This window comes from Schistocerca gregaria, chromosome 7 (genome assembly GCF_023897955.1).
Source record: "Schistocerca gregaria isolate iqSchGreg1 chromosome 7, iqSchGreg1.2, whole genome shotgun sequence".
NCBI lineage: Eukaryota > Metazoa > Arthropoda > Insecta > Orthoptera > Acrididae > Schistocerca > Schistocerca gregaria.
The window spans coordinates 461,903,767-461,923,327 of NC_064926.1; the positions used below are offsets into that span (position 1 = coordinate 461,903,767).

Genomic DNA, 19,561 nt, shown 5'->3' on the forward strand with positions numbered 1-19,561 from the left:
TGAGGGGATGAGGAAGTGGCTCTGGTTATCTGCTTCTGTACCAGGTTGGGAGGGTAGTTGCGGGATGCGAAAGCTGTTTTCAGGTTGTTGGTGTAATGGTCGAGGGATTCAGGACTGGAGCAGATTCGTTTGCCACGAAGGCCTAGGCTGTAGGGAAGGGACCGTTTGATATGGAATGGGTGGCAGCTGTCATAATGGAGGTACTGTTGCTTGTTGGTGGGTTTGATGTGGACGGATGTGTGCAGCTGGCCATTGGACAGATGGAGGTCAACATCTAGGAAAGTGGCATGGGATTTGGAGTAGGACCAGGTGAATCTGATGGAACCAAAGGAGTTGAGGTTGGAGAGGAAATTCTGGAGTTGTTCTTCACTGTGAGTCCAGATCATGAAGATGTCATCAATAAATCTGTACCAAACTTTGGGTTGGCAGGCTTGGGTAACCAAGAAGGCTTCCTCTAAGCGACCCATAAATAGGTTGGCATACGAGGGGGCCATCCTGGTACCCATGGCTGTTCCCTTTAATTGTTGGTATGTCTGGCCTTCAAAAGTGAAGAAGTTGTGGGTCAGGATGAAGCTGGCTAAGGTGACGAGGAAAGAGGTTTTAGGTAGGGTGGCAGGTGATCGGCGTGAAAGGAAGTGCTCCATTGCAGCGAGGCCCTGGACGTGCGGGATATTTGTGTATAGGGAAGTGGCATCAATGGTTACCAGGATGGTTTCTGGGGGTAACAGACTGGGTACGGATTCCAGGCGTTCGAGAAAGTGGTTGGTGTCTTTGATGAAGGATGGGAGACTGCATGTAATGGGTTGAAGGTGTTGATCTACGTAGGCAGAGATGCGTTCTGTGGGGGCTTGGTAACCAGCTACAATGGGGCGGCCAGGATGTTTGGGTTTGTGAATTTTAGGAAGTAGGTAGAAGGTAGGAGTGCGAGGTGACGGTGGGGTGAGGAGTTTGATGGAGTCAGGTGAAAGGTTTTGTAGGGGGCCTAAGGTTCTGAGGATTCCTTGAAGCTCCGCCTGGACATCAGGAATGGGATTACTTCGGCAAACTTTGTATGTAGAGTTGTCTGAAAGCTGACGCAGTCCCTCAGCCACATACTCCCGACGATCAAGTACCACAGTCGTGGAACCCTTGTCAGCCGGAAGAATGATGATGGATCGGTCAGCTTTCAGATCACGGATAGCCTGGGATTCGGCTGTGGTGATGTTGGGAGTAGGATTAAGGTTTTTCAAGAAAGATTGAGAGGCAAGGCTGGAAGTGAGAAATTCCTGGAAGGTTTGGAGAGGGTGATTTTGAGGAAGAGGAGGTGGGTCCCGCTGTGATGGAGGACGGAACTGTTGCAGGCAGGGTTCAATTTGGATAGTGTCTTGGGGAGTTGGATCATTAGGAGTGGGATCAGGATTGTTTTTCTTCGTGGCAAAGTGATATTTCCAGCAGAGACTACGAGTGTAGGACAGTAAATCCTTGACAAGGGCAGTTTGGTTGAACCTGGGAGTGGGGCTGAAGGTGAGGCCTTTGGATAGGACAGAGGTTTCGGATTGGGAGAGGGGTTTGGAGGAAAGGTTAACTACTGAATTGGGATGTTGTGGTTCCAGATTGTGTCGACTAGAATTTTGAGGTGTTGGGGGGAGTGGAGCTGGAAGTGGGAGATTGAGTAGATGGGAGAGACTGGGTCTGTGTGCAATGAGAGGAGGTTGAGGTTTGTTGGAAAGGTTGTGGAGGGTGAGTGAGTTGCCTTTCCGGAGGTGGGAAACCAGGAGATTGGATAGTTTTTTGAGGTGGAGGGTGGCATGTTGTTCTAATTTGCGGTTGGCCTGTAGGAGGATGCTATGTACGGCCGGTGTGGATGCGGGAGAGGAAAGATTGAGGACTTTGATTTGGGATAGGAGTTGACGGGTGTGTTCATTGGCCGAGTCGATGTATAGGTGAAGGATTAGGCGGGTGAGGGCTATGGATTGTGCTGTTTGGAACTGGTATAAGGACTGATGGAAAGAAGGATTGCAGCCAGAGATGGGAACTTTAAGTGTGAGGCCTTTGGGAGTAATGCCAAATGTCAGACAAGCCTGAGTAAATAAAATATGGGAGCGTAATCTGGCTAGGGTGAAGGCATGTTTGCGGAGGGAATGTAAATAAAATTTAATGGGGTCGTTGTAGGGATGTTGTGAGGTTGACATGGTATTGGTAGGTGGAAAGGGTAATATGAGGTTAAAGTGAAAGTAAAGAGAGATTTATATAGGGAGAGATAAAGGTGTGAAAAAAGTCGAAAAAGTGTTGGTTTGAGATGAGCTATGTTGATCATGTGCTGAACTTAGGTTGGTGAACAACAATGGGTGCAAAGGTTGGGTAGTTATGTTGTCTCCAGATCACGTTAAAGGGTGGGGAAATTCAAGAAAATTTCGAGAAATTCAAGAAAATTTCGACAAAAAAATTTTTCGAAAAAAGTTTCGAAAGAATGATTTGCGAAAAAATAAAATTCGAAAAAATTTTTGAATAAAATCTCGAAGAATATGTGTGTAAATGTATTCAAAGGACTGGTTATGTACTGGCAGGTTATGATAATGAGGCTAACAATTGTTTGATGAAGAAATAATAACGTGTAAACCTGTGGGAAGCTGCTAGAAAATGATCGGTTTTGTGGGAAAAACGGGAATGGAAATAAAACGAAAGTTGTTGAAAAAAAAAAAAAAAAAAACTGAGATGGTTGTGTAATGGGTGAAAGGAACTGAAGCTGTGAAATAGTATTCACGAGTTTACACGAAATGTTTGTACACTTGGAACAATGGATTTTATAGCAGCGGTTATGTTGAAAGCGTTGAAAATTTTAGGTTATGGTTTGGAAGTAAATTACGTATTATTGAGTATAATTAGGCAGGATAAAATGTATGGTAGATTACGGAAAAATGGAAGATGAATACAAAGTGGAACTTCTTGTACAAACGAAAAGAGAAAGTAAGACGATAGAGAAGATTTCGAAATGCAACAGAGACAATAACAAACGTAATTGTTGGGTTCAAATTAATGACGATGTAAATAAAACAGAAAGAAACTTCCACATGGGAAAAATATATTAAAAATAAAGATTCCAAGACTTACCAAGCGGGAAAGCGCCGGCAGACAGGCACATGAACAAAACACACAAACACACACACAGAATTACAAGCTTTCGCAACTGGCAGTTGCTTCGTCAGGAAGGAAGGAAGGAGAGGGAAAAATGAAAGGGTGTGGGTTTTAAGGGAGAGGGTAAGGAGTCATTCCAATCCCGGGAGTGGAAAGACTTCCCTTAGGGGAAAAAAAGGACAGGTGTACACTCGCACACACACACACACACACACATATCCATCCGCACATACACAGACACAAGCAGACATATTTAAAGGCAAAGAGTTAAGGGCAGAGATGTCAGTCGAGGCGGAAGTACAGAGGCAAAGAAGTTGTTGAAAGACAGGTGAGGTATGAGCGGCGGCAACTTGAAATTAGCGGAGGTTGAGGCCTGGCGGATATCGAGAAGAGAGGATATACTGAAGGGCGAGTTCCCATCTCCGGAGTTCGGATAGGTTGGTGTTGGTGGGAAGTATCCAGATAACTCGGACGGTGTAACACTGTGCCAAGATGTGCTGGCCATGCATCAAGGCATGTTTAGCCACAGGGTGATCCTCATTACCAACAAACACTGTCTGCCTGTGTCCATTCATGCGAATGGACAGTTTGTTGCTGGTCATTCCCACATAGAAAGCATCACAGTGCAGGCAGGTCAGTTGGTAAATCACGTGGGTGCTTTCACATGTGGCTCTCCCTTTGATTGTGTACACCTTCCGGGTTACAGGACTGGAGTAGGTGGTGGTGGGAGGGTGCATAGGACAGGTTTTACACCGGGGGCGGTTGCAAGGGTAGGAGCCAGAGGGTAGGGGAGGTGGTTTGGGGATTTCATAGGGATGAACCAAGAGGTTACGAAGGTTAGGTGGACGGCGGAAAGACACTCTTGGTGGAGTGGGGAGGATTTCATGAAGGATGGATCTCATTTCGGGGCAGGATTTTAGGAAGTCGTATCCCTGCTGGAGAGCCACATTCAAGGTCTGATCCAGTCCTGGGAAGTATTCTGTTACAAGTGGGGCACTTTTGGGGTTCTTCTGTGAGAGGTTCTGGGTTTGAGGGGATGAGGAAGTGGCTCTGGTTATCTGCTTCTGTACCAGGTTGGGAGGGTAGTTGCGGGATGCGAAAGCTGTTTTCAGGTTGTTGGTGTAATGGTCGAGGGATTCAGGACTGGAGCAGATTCGTTTGCCACGAAGGCCTAGGCTGTAGGGAAGGGACCGTTTGATATGGAATGGGTGGCAGCTGTCATAATGGAGGTACTGTTGCTTGTTGCAAGGATTTACTGTCCTACACTCGTAGTCTCTGCTGGAAATATCACTTTGCCACGAAGAAAAACAATCCTGATCCCACTCCTAATGATCCAACTCCCCAAGACACTATCCAAATTGAACCCTGCCTGCAACAGTTCCGTCCTCCATCACAGCGGGACCCACCTCCTCTTCCTCAAAATCACCCTCTCCAAACCTTCCAGGAATTTCTCACTTCCAGCCTTGCCTCTCATTCTTTCTTGAAAAACCTTAATCCTACTCCCAACATCACCACAGCCGAATCCCAGGCTATCCGTGATCTGAAAGCTGACCGATCCATCATCATTCTTCCGGCTGACAAGGGTTCCACGACTGTGGTACTTGATCGTCGGGAGTATGTGGCTGAGGGACTGCGTCAGCTTTCAGACAACTCTACATACAAAGTTTGCCGAAGTAATCCCATTCCTGATGTCCAGGCGGAGCTTCAAGGAATCCTCAGAACCTTAGGCCCCCTACAAAACCTTTCACCTGACTCCATCAAACTCCTCACCCCACCGTCACCTCGCACTCCTACCTTCTACCTACTTCCTAAAATTCACAAACCCAAACATCCTGGCCGCCCCATTGTAGCTGGTTACCTAGCCCCCACAGAACGTATCTCTGCCTACGTAGATCAACACCTTCAACCCATTACATGCAGTCTCCCATCCTTCATCAAAGACACCAACCACTTTCTCGAACGCCTGGAATCCGTACCCAGTCTGTTACCCCCAGAAACCATCCTGGTAACCATTGATGCCACTTCCCTATACACAAATATCCCGCACGTCCAGGGCCTCGCTGCAATGGAGCACTTCCTTTCACGCCGATCACCTGCCACCCTACCTAAAACCTCTTTCCTCGTCACCTTAGCCAGCTTCATCCTGACCCACAACTTCTTCACTTTTGAAGGGCAGACATACCAACAATTAAAGGGAACAGCCATGGGTACCAGGATGGCCCCCTCGTATGCCAACCTATTTATGGGTCGCTTAGAGGAAGCCTTTTTGGTTACCCAAGCCTGCCAACCCAAAGTTTGGTACAGATTTATTGATGACATCTTCATGATCTGGACTCACAGTGAAGAACAACTCCAGAATTTCCTCTCCAACCTCAACTCCTTTGGTTCCATCAGATTCACCTGGTCCTACTCCAAATCCCATGCCACTTTCCTAGATGTTGACCTCCATCTGTCCAATGGCCAGCTGCACACATCCGTCCACATCAAACCCACCAACAAGCAACAGTACCTCCATTATGACAGCTGCCACCCATTCCATATCAAACGGTCCCTTCCCTACAGCCTAGGCCTTCGTGGCAAACGAATCTGCTCCAGTCCTGAATCCCTCGACCATTACACCAACAACCTGAAAACAGCTTTCGCATCCCGCAACTACCCTCCCAACCTGGTACAGAAGCAGATAACCAGAGCCACTTCCTCATCCCCTCAAACCCAGAACCTCTCACAGAAGAACCCCAAAAGTGCCCCACTTGTAACAGAATACTTCCCAGGACTGGATCAGACCTTGAATGTGGCTCTCCAGCAGGGATACGACTTCCTAAAATCCTGCCCCGAAATGAGATCCATCCTTCATGAAATCCTCCCCACTCCACCAAGAGTGTCTTTCCGCCGTCCACCTAACCTTCGTAACCTCTTGGTTCATCCCTATGAAATCCCCAAACCACCTCCCCTACCCTCTGGCTCCTACCCTTGCAACCGCCCCCGGTGTAAAACCTGTCCTATGCACCCTCCCACCACCACCTACTCCAGTCCTGTAACCCGGAAGGTGTACACAATCAAAGGGAGAGCCACATGTGAAAGCACCCACGTGATTTACCAACTGACCTGCCTGCACTGTGATGCTTTCTATGTGGGAATGACCAGCAACAAACTGTCCATTCGCATGAATGGACACAGACAGACAGTGTTTGTTGGTAATGAGGATCACCCTGTGGCTAAACATGCCTTGATGCACGGCCAGCACATCTTGGCACAGTGTTACACCGTCCGAGTTATCTGGATACTTCCCACCAACACCAACCTATCCGAACTCCGGAGATGGGAACTCGCCCTTCAGTATATCCTCTCTTCTCGATATCCGCCAGGCCTCAACCTCCGCTAATTTCAAGTTGCCGCCGCTCATACCTCACCTGTCTTTCAACAACTTCTTTGCCTCTGTACTTCCGCCTCGAATGACATCTCTGCCCTTAACTCTTTGCCTTTAAATATGTCTGCTTGTGTCTGTGTATGTGCGGATGGATATGTGTGTGTATGTGCGAGTGTACACCTGTCCTTTTTTTCCCCTAAGGGAAGTCTTTCCGCTCCCGGGATTGGAATGACTCCTTACCCTCTCCCTTAAAACCCACATCCTTTCATTTTTCCCTCTCCTTCCCTCTTTCCTGACGAAGCAACTGCCAGTTGCGAAAGCTTGTAATTCTGTGTGTGTGTTTGTGTGTTTTGTTCATGTGCCTGTCTGCCGGCGCTTTCCCGCTTGGTAAGTCTTGGAATCTTTATTTTTAATATATATATATATATATATATATATATATATATATATATATATATATATATATATACTCCTGGAAATTGAAATAAGAACACCGTGAATTCATTGTCCCAGGAAGGGGAAACTTTATTGACACATTCCTGGGGTCAGATACATCACATGATCACACTGACAGAACCACAGGCACATAGACATAGGCAACAGAGTATGCACAATGTCGGCACTAGTACAGTGTATATCCACCTTTCGCAGCAATGCAGGCTGCTATTCTCCCATGGAGACGATCATAGAGATGCTGGATGTAGTCCTGTGGAACGGCTTGCCATGCCATTTCCACCTGGCGCCTCAGTTGGACCAGCGTTCGTGCTGGACGTGCAGACCGCGTGAGATTACGTTTCATCCACTCCCAAACATGCTCAATGGGGGACAGATCCGGAGATCTTGCTGGCCAGGGTAGATGACTTACACCTTCTAGAGCACGTTGGGTGGCACGGGATACATGCGGACGTGCATTGTCCTGTTGGAACAGCAAGTTCCCTTGCCGGTCTAGGAATGGTAGAATGGTAGAACGATGGGTTCGATGACGGTTTGGATGTACCGTGCACTATTCAGTGTCCCCTCGACGATCACCAGAGGTGTACGGCCAGTGTAGGAGATCGCTCCCCACACCATGATGCCGGGTGTTGGCCTTGTGTGCCTCGGTCGTATGCACTCCTGATTGTGGCACTCACCTGCACTGCGCCAAACACGCATACGACCATCATTGGCACCAAGGCAGAAGCGACTCTCATCGCTGAAGACGACACGTCTCCATTCATCCCTCCATTCACGCCTGTCGCGACACCATTGGAGGCGGGCTGCACGATGTTGGTGCGTGAGTGGAAGACGGCCTAACGGTGTGCGGGACCATAGCCCAGCTTCATGGAGACAGTTACGAATGGTCCTCGCCGATACCCCAGGAGCAACAGTGTCCCTAATTTGCTGGGAAGTGGCGGTGCGGCCCCCTACGGCACTGCGTAGGATCCTACGGTCTTGGCGTGCATCTGTGCATCGCTGTGGTCCGGTTCCAGGTCGACGGGCACGTGCACCTTCCGCCGACCACTGGCGACAACATCGATGTACTGTGGAGACCTCACGCCCCACGTGTTGAGCAATTCGGCAGTACGTCCACCTGGCCTCCCGCATCCCACTATACGCCCTCGCTCAAAGTCCGTCAACTGCACATACGGTTCACATCCACGCTGTCATGGCATGCTACCAGTGTTAAAGACTGCGATGGAGCTCCGTATGCCAAGGCAAACTGGCTGACACTGACGGCGGCGGTGCACAAATGCTGAGCAGCTAGTGCCATTCGACAGCCAACACCGCGGTTCCTGGTGTGTCCGCTGTGCCGTGCGTGTGATCATTGCTTGTACAGCCCTCTCGCAGTGTCTGGAGCAAGTATGGTGGGTCTGACACACTGGTGTCAATGTGTTCTTTTTTCCATTACCAGGAGTGTATATATATGATATAAATAAAATAGAAAGAAACTTCCACATGGGAAAAATATATTGAAAACAAAGATTCCAAGACTTACCAAGCGGGAAAGCGTCAGTAGATAGGCACAATAAATAAAACACACAAACACACACACAGAATTTCTAGCTTTCGCACGGTTGCTACTTCAGGAAAGAGGGAAGAAGAGGGAAAGACGAAAAGATGTGGGTTTTAAGGGAGATGGTAAGGAGTCATTCCAATCCCACGTCAGGGTTGTGAATCTGATGGAACCCGTGGTTGATCGTCGGGAGTATGTGGCTGAGTGACTGCGTCTGCTTTCAGACAACTCTACATACAAAGTTTGCCAAGGTAATCCCATTCCTGATGTCCAGGCGGAGCTTCAAGGAATCCTCAGAACCTTAAGCCCCCTACAAAACCTTTCACCTGACTCCATCAAACGCCTGACCCCACCAACACCAAGCACTCCTATCCTCTACCTACTTCCTAAAATTCAGAAACCCAAACATCCCGGCTGCCCCATTGTAGCTGGTTACCAAGCCCCCACAGAACGTATCTCTGCTTACGTAGATCAACACCTTCAACCCATTACATGCAGTCTCCCATACTTCATCAAAGACACCAACCACTTTCTCGAACGCCTGGAATCCTTACCCAGTCTGTTACCCCCGGAAACCATCCTTGTAACCATTGATGCCACTTCCCTATACACAAATATCCCACACGTACAGGGCCTCGCTGCAATGGAGCAATTCCTTTCACGCCGATCACCTGCCACCCTACCTAAAACCTCTTTCCTCGTCACCTTAGCCAGTTTCATCCTGACCCACAACTTCTTCACTTTTCAAGGCCAGACATACCAACAATTAAAAGGAACAGCCATGGGTACCAGGATGGCCCCCTCATATGCCAACCTATTTATGGGTCACTTAGAGAAAGCATTCTTGGTTACACAAGCCTGCCAACCCAAAGTTTGGTACAGATTTATTGACAACATCTTCATGATCTGGACTCACAGTGAAGAACAACTCCTGAATTTCCTCTCCAACCTCAACTCCTTTGGTTCCATCAGATTCACCTGGTCCTACTCCAAATCCCATGCCACTTTCCTTGACGTTGACCTCCATCTGTCCAATGGCCAGCTTCACACATCCGTCCACATCAAACCCACCAACAAGCAACAGTACCTCCATTATGACAGCTGCCACCCATTCCATATCAAACGGTCCCTTCCCTACAGCCTAGGCCTTCATGGCAAACGAATCTGCTCCAGTCTTGAATCCCTGAACCATTACACAAACAACCTGAAAACAGCTTTTGCATCCCGCAACTACCCTCCCGACCTGGTACAGAAGCAAATAACGAGAGCCACTTCCTCGTCCCCTCAAACCCAGAACCTCTCACAGAAGAACCCTAAAAGTGCCCCACTTGTGACAGGATACTTGCCGGGACTGGATCAGACTCTGAATGTGGCTCTCCAGCAGGGATACGACTTCCTAAAATCCTGCCCCGAAATGAGATCCATCCTTCATGAAATCCTCCCCACTCCACCAAGAGTGTCTTTCCACCGTCCACCTAACCTTCATAACCTCTTGGTTCATCCCTATGAAATCCCCAAACCACCTTTCCTACCCTCTGGCTCCTACCCTTGTAACCGCCCCCAGTGTAAAACCTGTCCTATGCACCCTCCCACCACCACCTACTCCAGTCCTGTAACCCGGAAGGTGTACACGATCAAAGGAAGAGCCACGTGTGAAAGCACCCACGTGATTTACCAACTGACCTGCCTACACTGTGACACTTTCTATGTGGGAATGACCAGCAAGAAACTGTGCACTTGCATGAATGGACACAGGCAGACAGTGTTTGTTGGTAATGAGGATCACCCTGTGGCTAAACATGCCTTGGTGCACGGCCAGCACAACTTGGCACAGTGTTACACCGTCCGGGTTGTCTGGATACTTCCCACCAACACCAACCTATCGGAACTCCAGAGATGGGAACTTGCCCTTCAGTATATCCTCTCTCTCGATATCTGCCAGGCCTCAACCTCTACTAATTTCAAGTTGCCGCCGCTCGTACCTCACCTGTCTTTCAACAACTTCTTTGCCTCTGTACTTCCGCCTCGACTGACATCTGTGCCCGAACTCTTTGCCTTTACAAATGTCTGCTTGTGTCTGTGTATGTGCGGATGGATATGTGTGTGTATGCGAGTGTACACCTGTTTTTTCCCCCCTAAGGTAAGTCTTTCTGCTCCCAGGATTGGAATGACTCCTTACCCTCTCCCTTAAAACCCACATCCTTTCGTGTTTCCCTCTCCTTCCCTTTTTCCTGAAGAAGCAACCATCGGTTGCGAAAGCTAGAAATTTTGTGTGTGTGTTTTATTTATTGTGCATGTCTACAGGCTCTTTCCCGCTTGGTAAGTCTTGGAATCTTTGTTTTTTAATATATATATAGTGATTCGAGAATTTCTGCATAAATTCTAGAACCACTCAGCCTTCTACCATCTCAAACACACAATATTCTAGAGACAAGTGCGGGATGGTAACGTTCTACCTACTGCCCATCACATGTTTGTGTGTGCAGGTTTAAAATCAGTTGCTAGAAGAAAGTAGATGTGTCAGTTGAATGTCACCAACAAGTACTTGTCAGGCAATACATAGATGTTTTAGAGGAAGAACCATGGAGTTTTTATGCAGCTCTGTGCCTACTGTCTCATTGACTATTGTTATGTGAAAGAAGAACATTTGAAAAAGTAATCTTGGGAATTATTAATCCAACCTTGTCAGAGGCAAGACCTTTTTTATGGTTCATGTGAAGTAGAGTCATGGTTATTAAGACAACCCTTTTATAACAACCCTTTTATAACTGTAATTAAATTTCTTCTGATGTTGGATGGAGTGAGTGACTTACTGGAAGTCAGATATGTATGTGGAAAGTATGAATTTTATTCTGTATGGAGTTCAAATATACCACTGGTTGATGCAAAGTAAAGTTTGTGTTATCTACTTATCTCACAAGTTGAGAGAGAGGGTTAAATCTTCCCATACCTAGCATCATTCTATGGAGACGAAGTCAAGAGAGTTTTCCAGCAGCCACCTAGCCAACAAAGAAGATCGGCTGCAAATCTCAAGTAAGTCACCTCATATGAAAGAAGTGGGAAGTTTGTACATCTACCTTTCACTTTAAATCACTGTAAAAAATGTTAGACAGCAGATGCTTGTCACACAATGTATGAAATCTGTGTCTATGCAGATAAATGTTTTCAACTGAGTGAACATCATAATTATTGTGCACCTTGTCTGAAATCTCTTTGGTAGCCTTGCATTCCCAAAGGTAAAGTGAAATCTTGGGGTCACACAACAGAATTAGGTGTTTTCTTGCCTTTGCATTGTCCTGCACCTATTTGCATGACCATTTATGGAATTTTGAGCATTTTTTTCTGGCTTAATCAATTTAACACGAACAATGTCAAAATTTTCTTCATACTCTAATCCAGTTGTCATTATAACTTGCAGGTTCACCAGTTTTCTTCTTGTCTTTCATATGCCAATGTCTTGTCTTTACACCTCTATAACATTATCGTTGAAGTCACATACAATTGTTGCACTTCATGAAAACTTTACCTACCATATCTCTCTGCTACAAGACAGGCCATTTTCAAAATAAAATATTTATTTGAAAACTTCAAAAGTCCAAAAGCACAGCAAGCACACCTCAACAACCTATGAGATTCTATAATGTCGTCTGACTACATTTAAGGAATATTAATGTGTAACAACATTGAAAAACACTGATACTTTCATATCAAGGAATAGTTATTCACAGTACTAACCTGCAATTTTTCAATGTCAGAACTGTCTAGTTCAAACCATTCAGAAATCTGGCCTAAAATTCGTGTTTTTGCATCTGATTTTGATTCCCAATTATGCTCCAATATAGGTTCTGGTAATTCTGCTGTAGCAAGTTCTTCAATTACATCTTCAATAGTTTCTGATGTTGCATCATCAAATGGGGATGGTTCATTAAGTGGGTTCCAGGATACTGTACGACCTGCGAATTTCAAATGGATTAAAACACTTGGAGTGTGCTAAAATATGTAGCAATGATCTATTTCTGAAGTATCTAGCTGTTGACTTCAATTTCTATGAAAATCTCTATACTCTAAGTCTGTAATTACTATTCACACAAATGAGTAAGATAAATAATTATGCAGCATAAATCACAAGAACAAGGAATATGTTCGCAATTGTTAAATTTATTTGTAGACTATATGTACCAGTAACAGGAAGAAATTCCTGAGGAGATAGTAATAATAGGGATAACAACAACAACAACAACAACAATAATAATAATAATAATAATAATTATTATTATATTATTGCTATTCATGTTATTATTCTCCTGTTCAAATATATTACTTCTTATTGCTATGAAAAGAAGTACAACAAAGTACTGAAAATTTTGCTGACCTGTGCAGTGGAGCACATAGATTTAGTAAGAATATAACTCAACATTAAACACTTAAAAAACAGACATGGTATCCTCTGCATATTCATGTATGGGCTTAGTGTTGTCATATTGCAGGATCCAATGATGTACACTATACATCATTTAATTATAATAAGTACAATTTCATTGGTCTGAAGCATATACATACATACATCCATGCATACTCACATATATCTAGTTGATTTCCGGTACACACATGTTTATAGTTTTGCATCACAACCACAGACTGCTCCCAAAGAGCTTGGAAAACAAAAATGTTAATACCTGACTTGGTCGATAGTCACCACATTAGCCAGCCAACCCCCCACCCCCAGAGTGTGAAGCACGAAGATAAATATGAGGGAAAATATGTAAAAGAAGCACCCGGGTGGGCAGGGGAGTGGGGTAGGGGGTGGGGGGTGGTGGGAAGAGGATATTTAACATAAAACAATACGCGACATTAGTAAATTAAGTTCTCAAGCCAGCAAAGGGGGCAGATGGCCCTGCCCAACTGGCGAATGCTCGTACCGCATTGGAGAAATCCAGGGAGGGGACGGTGGATTGTGAGGAGCCAGCATACCAAACCTGAATGCCTGTTGTGGTACGAACCACTTTGACTGTTGAAGGGTCAGTACCAACAGGCAAGGGGATAGATTCGAGAAAGTGAAAAAAGTGAATGTGGATCAAGTTGTTATTGGGGAAGCTCACTCGTTTGTAGAATACAAACACATTATCAGGATACACAACAAAAAACACTTTAGAACCACAAATGAAATCAGTGTACACATTAACATTTTCTGAGGAGGTGGTGAAAGAATGTCCACACGAATCGCTGTCAGCGACGTCACACGTTCTGAGGCTGGCCTCTGATACATCCTTAAATCTTAATAAAGGAGAGGCAGGGCAGCTGCCTATAGGAGGAGGAGTCATCACATGTCACACTCTGTAAGTGATGTCACACACACACATGTAGCACTGTCATATGACTGGGGGTAGGTAACGCCAAATGTGCGGGAATGGTCATCACTCACCCGTGAACCGTCAATAGATAGCTCATGCGAGGTAGGTGTAGCAGGAGGTGGGGGTTGCTGGGTGGAGTATCGAGCAGTTCTCCTACAGACCACACTGGTTTGAGGTGGCAGACAGATACGGTTTGAGGTGTGCAAATAATGAGCACATCAATCATGTTGTTACACTGTGAGATGACTTTGTGTGGGTATGAGTATGAAAGGCTGAGTGCAGGTCAGATAGTGTCATTGCACAGCATGATGTGAGTGCACAATGCTAAGTTCTTGTGCAGGAATATGGGGGGTAGTGAGTGCAGCTGAGGAGGGGGCACATGAATGTTGGTGATTAGCTGCTTAACATGCCCGAGGAAGGTCGAGTCACAGATTTGATCCTGAGGGAGTGAAGGCTTGACTAACTTAGCTGGGAGTGTGAGGGGTTCTCTGTATAGTACTTCTGCCAGAGACCCACCAAGATCTTCTTTGTATGCAGCCTGAGAGCCTAACGTTACTCATGGTAGAGCATCAGCTCACTCACCTCCATGGCACATCAGTGAACCTTTAAGTTTTTGGTGCCAGCATTTGACAAGCCCATTGCTCTGTGGATGGTTGTTTCACCCCACACAGTTCCCAAAGCTGACGGAAGAGGGTGGACTTAAACTGGCGGCTCTGGTCAGTGGTGATAGACGCTGGGCAGCCAAAGTGCGAGATCCACGTTAATAAAAGGGCTTGGTCCACCACATCATCTGTGATAGTAGTGAAGGGAATTACCTTCACCCAGTGGATAAACCTGTTGGTGGTGGACAGTATGTAATGAAAGGGGCCCGAGGGGGTATGAGCCCAACGATATCGAGGTGTATGTGTTGAAATATTTGTTTTGCCAAATTGAACGTATCCATGGAAGGCTGTGCATGATGTCCTACTTTTGCACACTGATAAGCCACACATTCTTCTGGCCAAGTGCAGTGTTGTTTAATCCCTCTGAGCCAAATGAAATGTTTGGATCAGACATCAGTGGTGCATATGCTAGGGTGTGCAAATCGTGAATACTATTAAAAATGTCTGGGCAGAGAGGTGCAAGAATCACTGGATTGATGCATCCTGTTGAAATGTCACACAAGATGGGTGACGAGAACCCGGGAAGTGTCTTAGTTCAAGTTTGAGCCCTGCTTTAGTATCATAAAGCAATGCAACAAGTTCAGTATCATCTGTTTACAATCTAGGGAGTTTGCTGAGGTTCAGTTGTAAAGATAATACCAACACACAAGATAAAAAATCAGTGACGACGCTGTCTGCCCATCTGATGTAATGCACGTCAGTCGTAAATTGACATATGAGGTCCATATGATGGAAACGCCTCAGGGATGAATCCTTGCCTGGGTTGCAAAAATCGTATATGAGTGGTTTGTGGTCAGTAAATACCATGATATGGTGACCTTTGATATTGTCTTGGAAATGTTTGATAGCAGCGTAAATTGCAAATAGTTCCTGGTCAAAGCTCAACCATTTGCACTAAGAAGCAGACAGTTTGTGGGAGAAAAATCTCAGCGGTTGTACAACATAACCCACAGATTGCTGAAATATCACCTCCACTGCTGTATCACTCACATCTGTAGTAAGCAAGATGGGAGCATCAGGGATGGCAGTGAGTAAGAGTAATGGCCATCTGTGAGGCTGACTTGAGGTTATCAAATGCACATTGCATGTCTGAGGTCCACGTGACTGCCCGAGACCCTGAAGTGGTGTTGTTTGCGAGGACACCTCTCAGTGGGGATTCTATGTTGGCAGCTTGGGGAATGTGTTTGTGTCAGTAATTTACAGTGCATAGGAAGTGACAGAGGCACTGAAAGTCTTTGGACAAAGGCACCGTACTAATAGCCTCGAACCGTTCGGGTGAAGGGTGGATGCCGTCAGCAGAAACCATGTGACCCAGAAAAGTGACACTAGTGCGGCAAAGCTCCGACTTAGCAACTTTATTGTTTGCCATGACACTGTTTGCTTGTTAAGAGTTGTAACACCATATTTAAGTGGAGTTCATGTTCCACGAGAGAAGAAGAAAAAGTTAACAAGTCATCCAGGTATGCATATGGAAAGCCCAGTTTTCCAACTAATGAGTCAATGAACCATTGCCACATATGTGCGGTGTTTTTAAGGCAAAAAGGCATAAATAGATACTCAAACAATCTGAATGGGGTGATGATGGCGTTTTTTCAATGTTCTGGGATGCCACTGGCAGTTGGTGGTAAGCTTTGTCACAGTTGATTACACTGAAAATTTGTGCCTCGTGCATTTGGGAAGCAAATTCTTGAATATTAGGGATGAGATAATTGTCTAAAATTGATCTGGTGCTAAGCACTCAATAGTCTCTGCAGAGATGGAAAGTGTCATCTTTCTTAGGCGCCAAATGAATGGGCGACGACCAACTACTAGAAGACGGGCAAATAGTCTTACAGTCTAAAAGTACCTGAATAATCACTTTGGCGTGTTTAAGTTTTTCTGGATTTAAACTCCTAGCCTTTGTGCACACCAGTGGACCTACCATGGTACTGATTCTAAGGACAGGACCATTATTGGTTGCAAACACTGACGGCAATGATGGACCCACATCTGATAAAGTATGACTAACCTGTAATGCACACGCTTGTGTGTCCCAGGCCGGTGGATCAACAGCAGTGGTGGTAATCCACTGGTACTCCCTGTCATGGAGCTCGGAGGGTTACTTGAACGTAGAAAAGTCATGCGCATGAGCAGCGGGTGCAAGGAGGCGGTGTGGGGCCTCTGGGCGTGGCCATGCAACCTGCTTATGAGCATCCATGAGCTAGGCTTGTACGGAGGCAATGCGTAAGCGGAAGGCCTCGTTATAGTCCAGAAGCTCGTCACTGTGTGATTTAAGAGAGAGCACTCTAATGGTGGCTTCAGCTAGCTCGCACAGTAGAGTAGCACTCTTGGATGAGAGGGAAGAAATATTGGAACCAGTGGTACAGTCTACCAAGTTAAAGATCAGTGTACCTCACTGTAGGTTAGGTGAAAGAGCACGGGCTATGAGAAAATCAACCCCAAGTACAGGTTCATCCACATCGGTGATAATGAAATGCCATTATAAGGGAGTGTTAATGTCCTACAGTAGAGGGTTTAAATTAGTTATGGCACGAGATAGAAACAAAGAATTATTGGCGGCTCAAAGTGGCTGGCAAGACTGATGCTCAAATTTAATACCTGCAGACAAAGAAGTGATACTGACCTCGGCCCCCATGTTGACTGGAAATGAAAGACAAGACACTGCGTCTTTCACATACAAGCGTTCTGGAGCATGAGGTGAAGAAGTATTAAGAGAAAGGTGTCCACGAGAACATTTCTTAGCTGCATCCACAAAGTGGCAATGGAAATAACCCCAAGCAGAGCAGGTTGTAGCATTGTCCATCAGGCAGCCTCATGCCAAAGTGGCAGTAAGGGGGATCATGTTTGTACATTCCTCCAACAGCAGCACTGCAGTAGATCTGGTAAGCGAGGAGTTACAGTGGTGGCTGCCAGGCGGCATTGGATCTGTGTGCATGCGCTGAGAGAGTTGTGCACATTCTGGCATGAGGTCCCCCCGGGGGGTCACGGGGGTGACAAGATGTTGTAAACCTCATCTGCAATCTTCAATTTAGCGTCCAGTGATGCCGAAGTTAGATGGAAAAGAGGAATTTTAACTCCTGGAGGAAGTTTAAGCAACCAGATGGTCCAAATTGCAGCATCCAGCATATGATTTGTGACAATTGTAGCACGGAGTTTCCTCTGTAGATCTAGATGTACACTCAAGGATGGTGTGTCTGGTGAATGCATATTTGCTTGCAGAGGGAGGCGAAGCCACAATATCACAGATCAGGTCTCAGTTCATCATGGAGGTGACACAGTAAGCAAAAGAACTTACAGCTGTTGTTGGCAACACCATATAGCTGCAGGACATGGTTGACCAAGGCAAACCATGTGAGTGAGTGATCCTTGTGAAGGGACAGTAGTTTAGGCCAATGGATGGATGGATGGATGGGGGCATCTTGGCATAAAAGTTTGTAAAAACTGTCTCTCCCTGTCCGTAGCTCTGCACCATAACTGGCTTGGGTGCAGTAGTGGTGTACCAGTTCATAACACCGTCAGTGGCATGCGACACGGTAGGTGCAACTGGTAGGTGCAGCTGGCTCGACTGTCTTGAGAAATCGAGTCGGGCATTTGATGGAGTAATGCCAACAGGCATAGAGTGGACTGGCGTGGAAGAGTTGACTGTAAAGGTGTATTAAAGTTGTTGAAGTCATCTAACATTTGTGGAAAACTCGCAGCCTATGCGGCAGGAGTGGTGTGTGCCATTGGTAACATTCATAAAGCAGAGACTGGTAATGTGGGGGGATGGGGAGGGGCTGGCGCATAATCCGGAGTTCCGGGATGAACATGAAAATTCCTGACCTGAGCATCCCGCTCGATTTGTAACATCACTGACGTGGGTGGAAAGTTCACACTGGCACTTTCGAAATTTGTAAACATAGTCATTGGTGTTTGAGCAAATTGTCAGCTGTTGTTGAGCACTCGGTGTTTGTGGAAAGTTCACATTCAATGTAAAATGTTCACATCTGAAGTTTTGTGAATGAAAAATGTTCTGTTGGTACAGAGCATTTCCGCATGATAGCTGATTCCTGTAGGATAACGAAAAGTTATTGATCATACCTGATGCCATCACATAGCATTTGAGAGTTGTAGCATCGCGCTTTAGTACCTGAATAATGTAAATTCGCGTAGTCGTCTGTCTTCTGTTTTTGTTTTGAATGGCCAGTGTCAGTTGGTCACAGCCAGTGTGCTCCCTGCCGCTGTTGGATAAGCAGCTGCCAGCAGAAGGTCGTATACTCCTAGCTCCCTCATTTGTTACATAGTTTAATTCTTAATTTCTTTGTGTGTTTTTGTACTTGCATTGTTTAATTCATAAATTTCTGGCGTATTATAGTATTTGAGAGTTGTAGCATCGCATTTTAGTACCTGAATAGTGTAAAATCGCGTAGTCTCATTCTGCCGCCAAGCAGTGTGTCAGCAGTGCGCAAGTAGCAGCATTACTGCATTTACTAGGCAATGTTGTATTTTAATAACCATTTAAATTTTGTGTCGATTTGTTTGTGCTCTCTGTAGATTAATTCAGACGTTCTTTGCACAACAGTTTTTATCATGGATAGGGACTGCAACTGCTGTATTCGGATGCACGCTGAGTTGGCATCCCTTCGTTCCCAGCTTCAGGCAGTGTTGGCTTCGGTCACACAGCTTGAGGCTGTTGCCAATGGGCATCACTGTGGGGGTCCGGATGAGGGTTTGTCAGGGATGACCAGCTCGTCCCACGTATCCCCCCATTGGACTACGACTGTGGTTGCCCAGGATACTGCCCACATTGAGGGTGATCCCTCACCTGTGGTAGAGTGGGAGGTCGTCTCGAGGTGTGGCAGGGGGCAAAAGACATTCTGGAGGGCTGAACGGCAGTCCTCTCCAGTTTGTCTGAAGAACCAGTTTCAGGCTCTGTCTCCGGCTGATACTGATGTTCGGCCGGAGATGGCAGCTTTTCCTGTTCCAGAGGTTGCCCCTCAGTCTGCAAGATCCGGGCAGTCACAGAGGGTGGGCTTACTGGTAGTTGGGAGCTCCAAAGTCAGGCTGGTAATGGGACCCCTTAGGGATATGGCAG

The 19,561-nt window shown here is 46.1% G+C and overlaps 1 protein-coding gene across 1 annotated transcript in view; it reads right to left on the minus strand.

Moving 5' to 3' along the window:
• Positions 1–12,176: 12,176 nt before the first annotated feature.
• LOC126282431 (uncharacterized) overlaps positions 12,177–19,561 on the minus strand; it is a 105,713-nt gene continuing 98,328 nt past the window's right edge. Inside the window, exon 4 of the mRNA XM_049982088.1 lies at positions 12,177–12,427. Within this exon, the coding sequence (XP_049838045.1) occupies positions 12,177–12,427 (251 nt within the window). The remainder of the gene's footprint in view (positions 12,428–19,561) is intronic.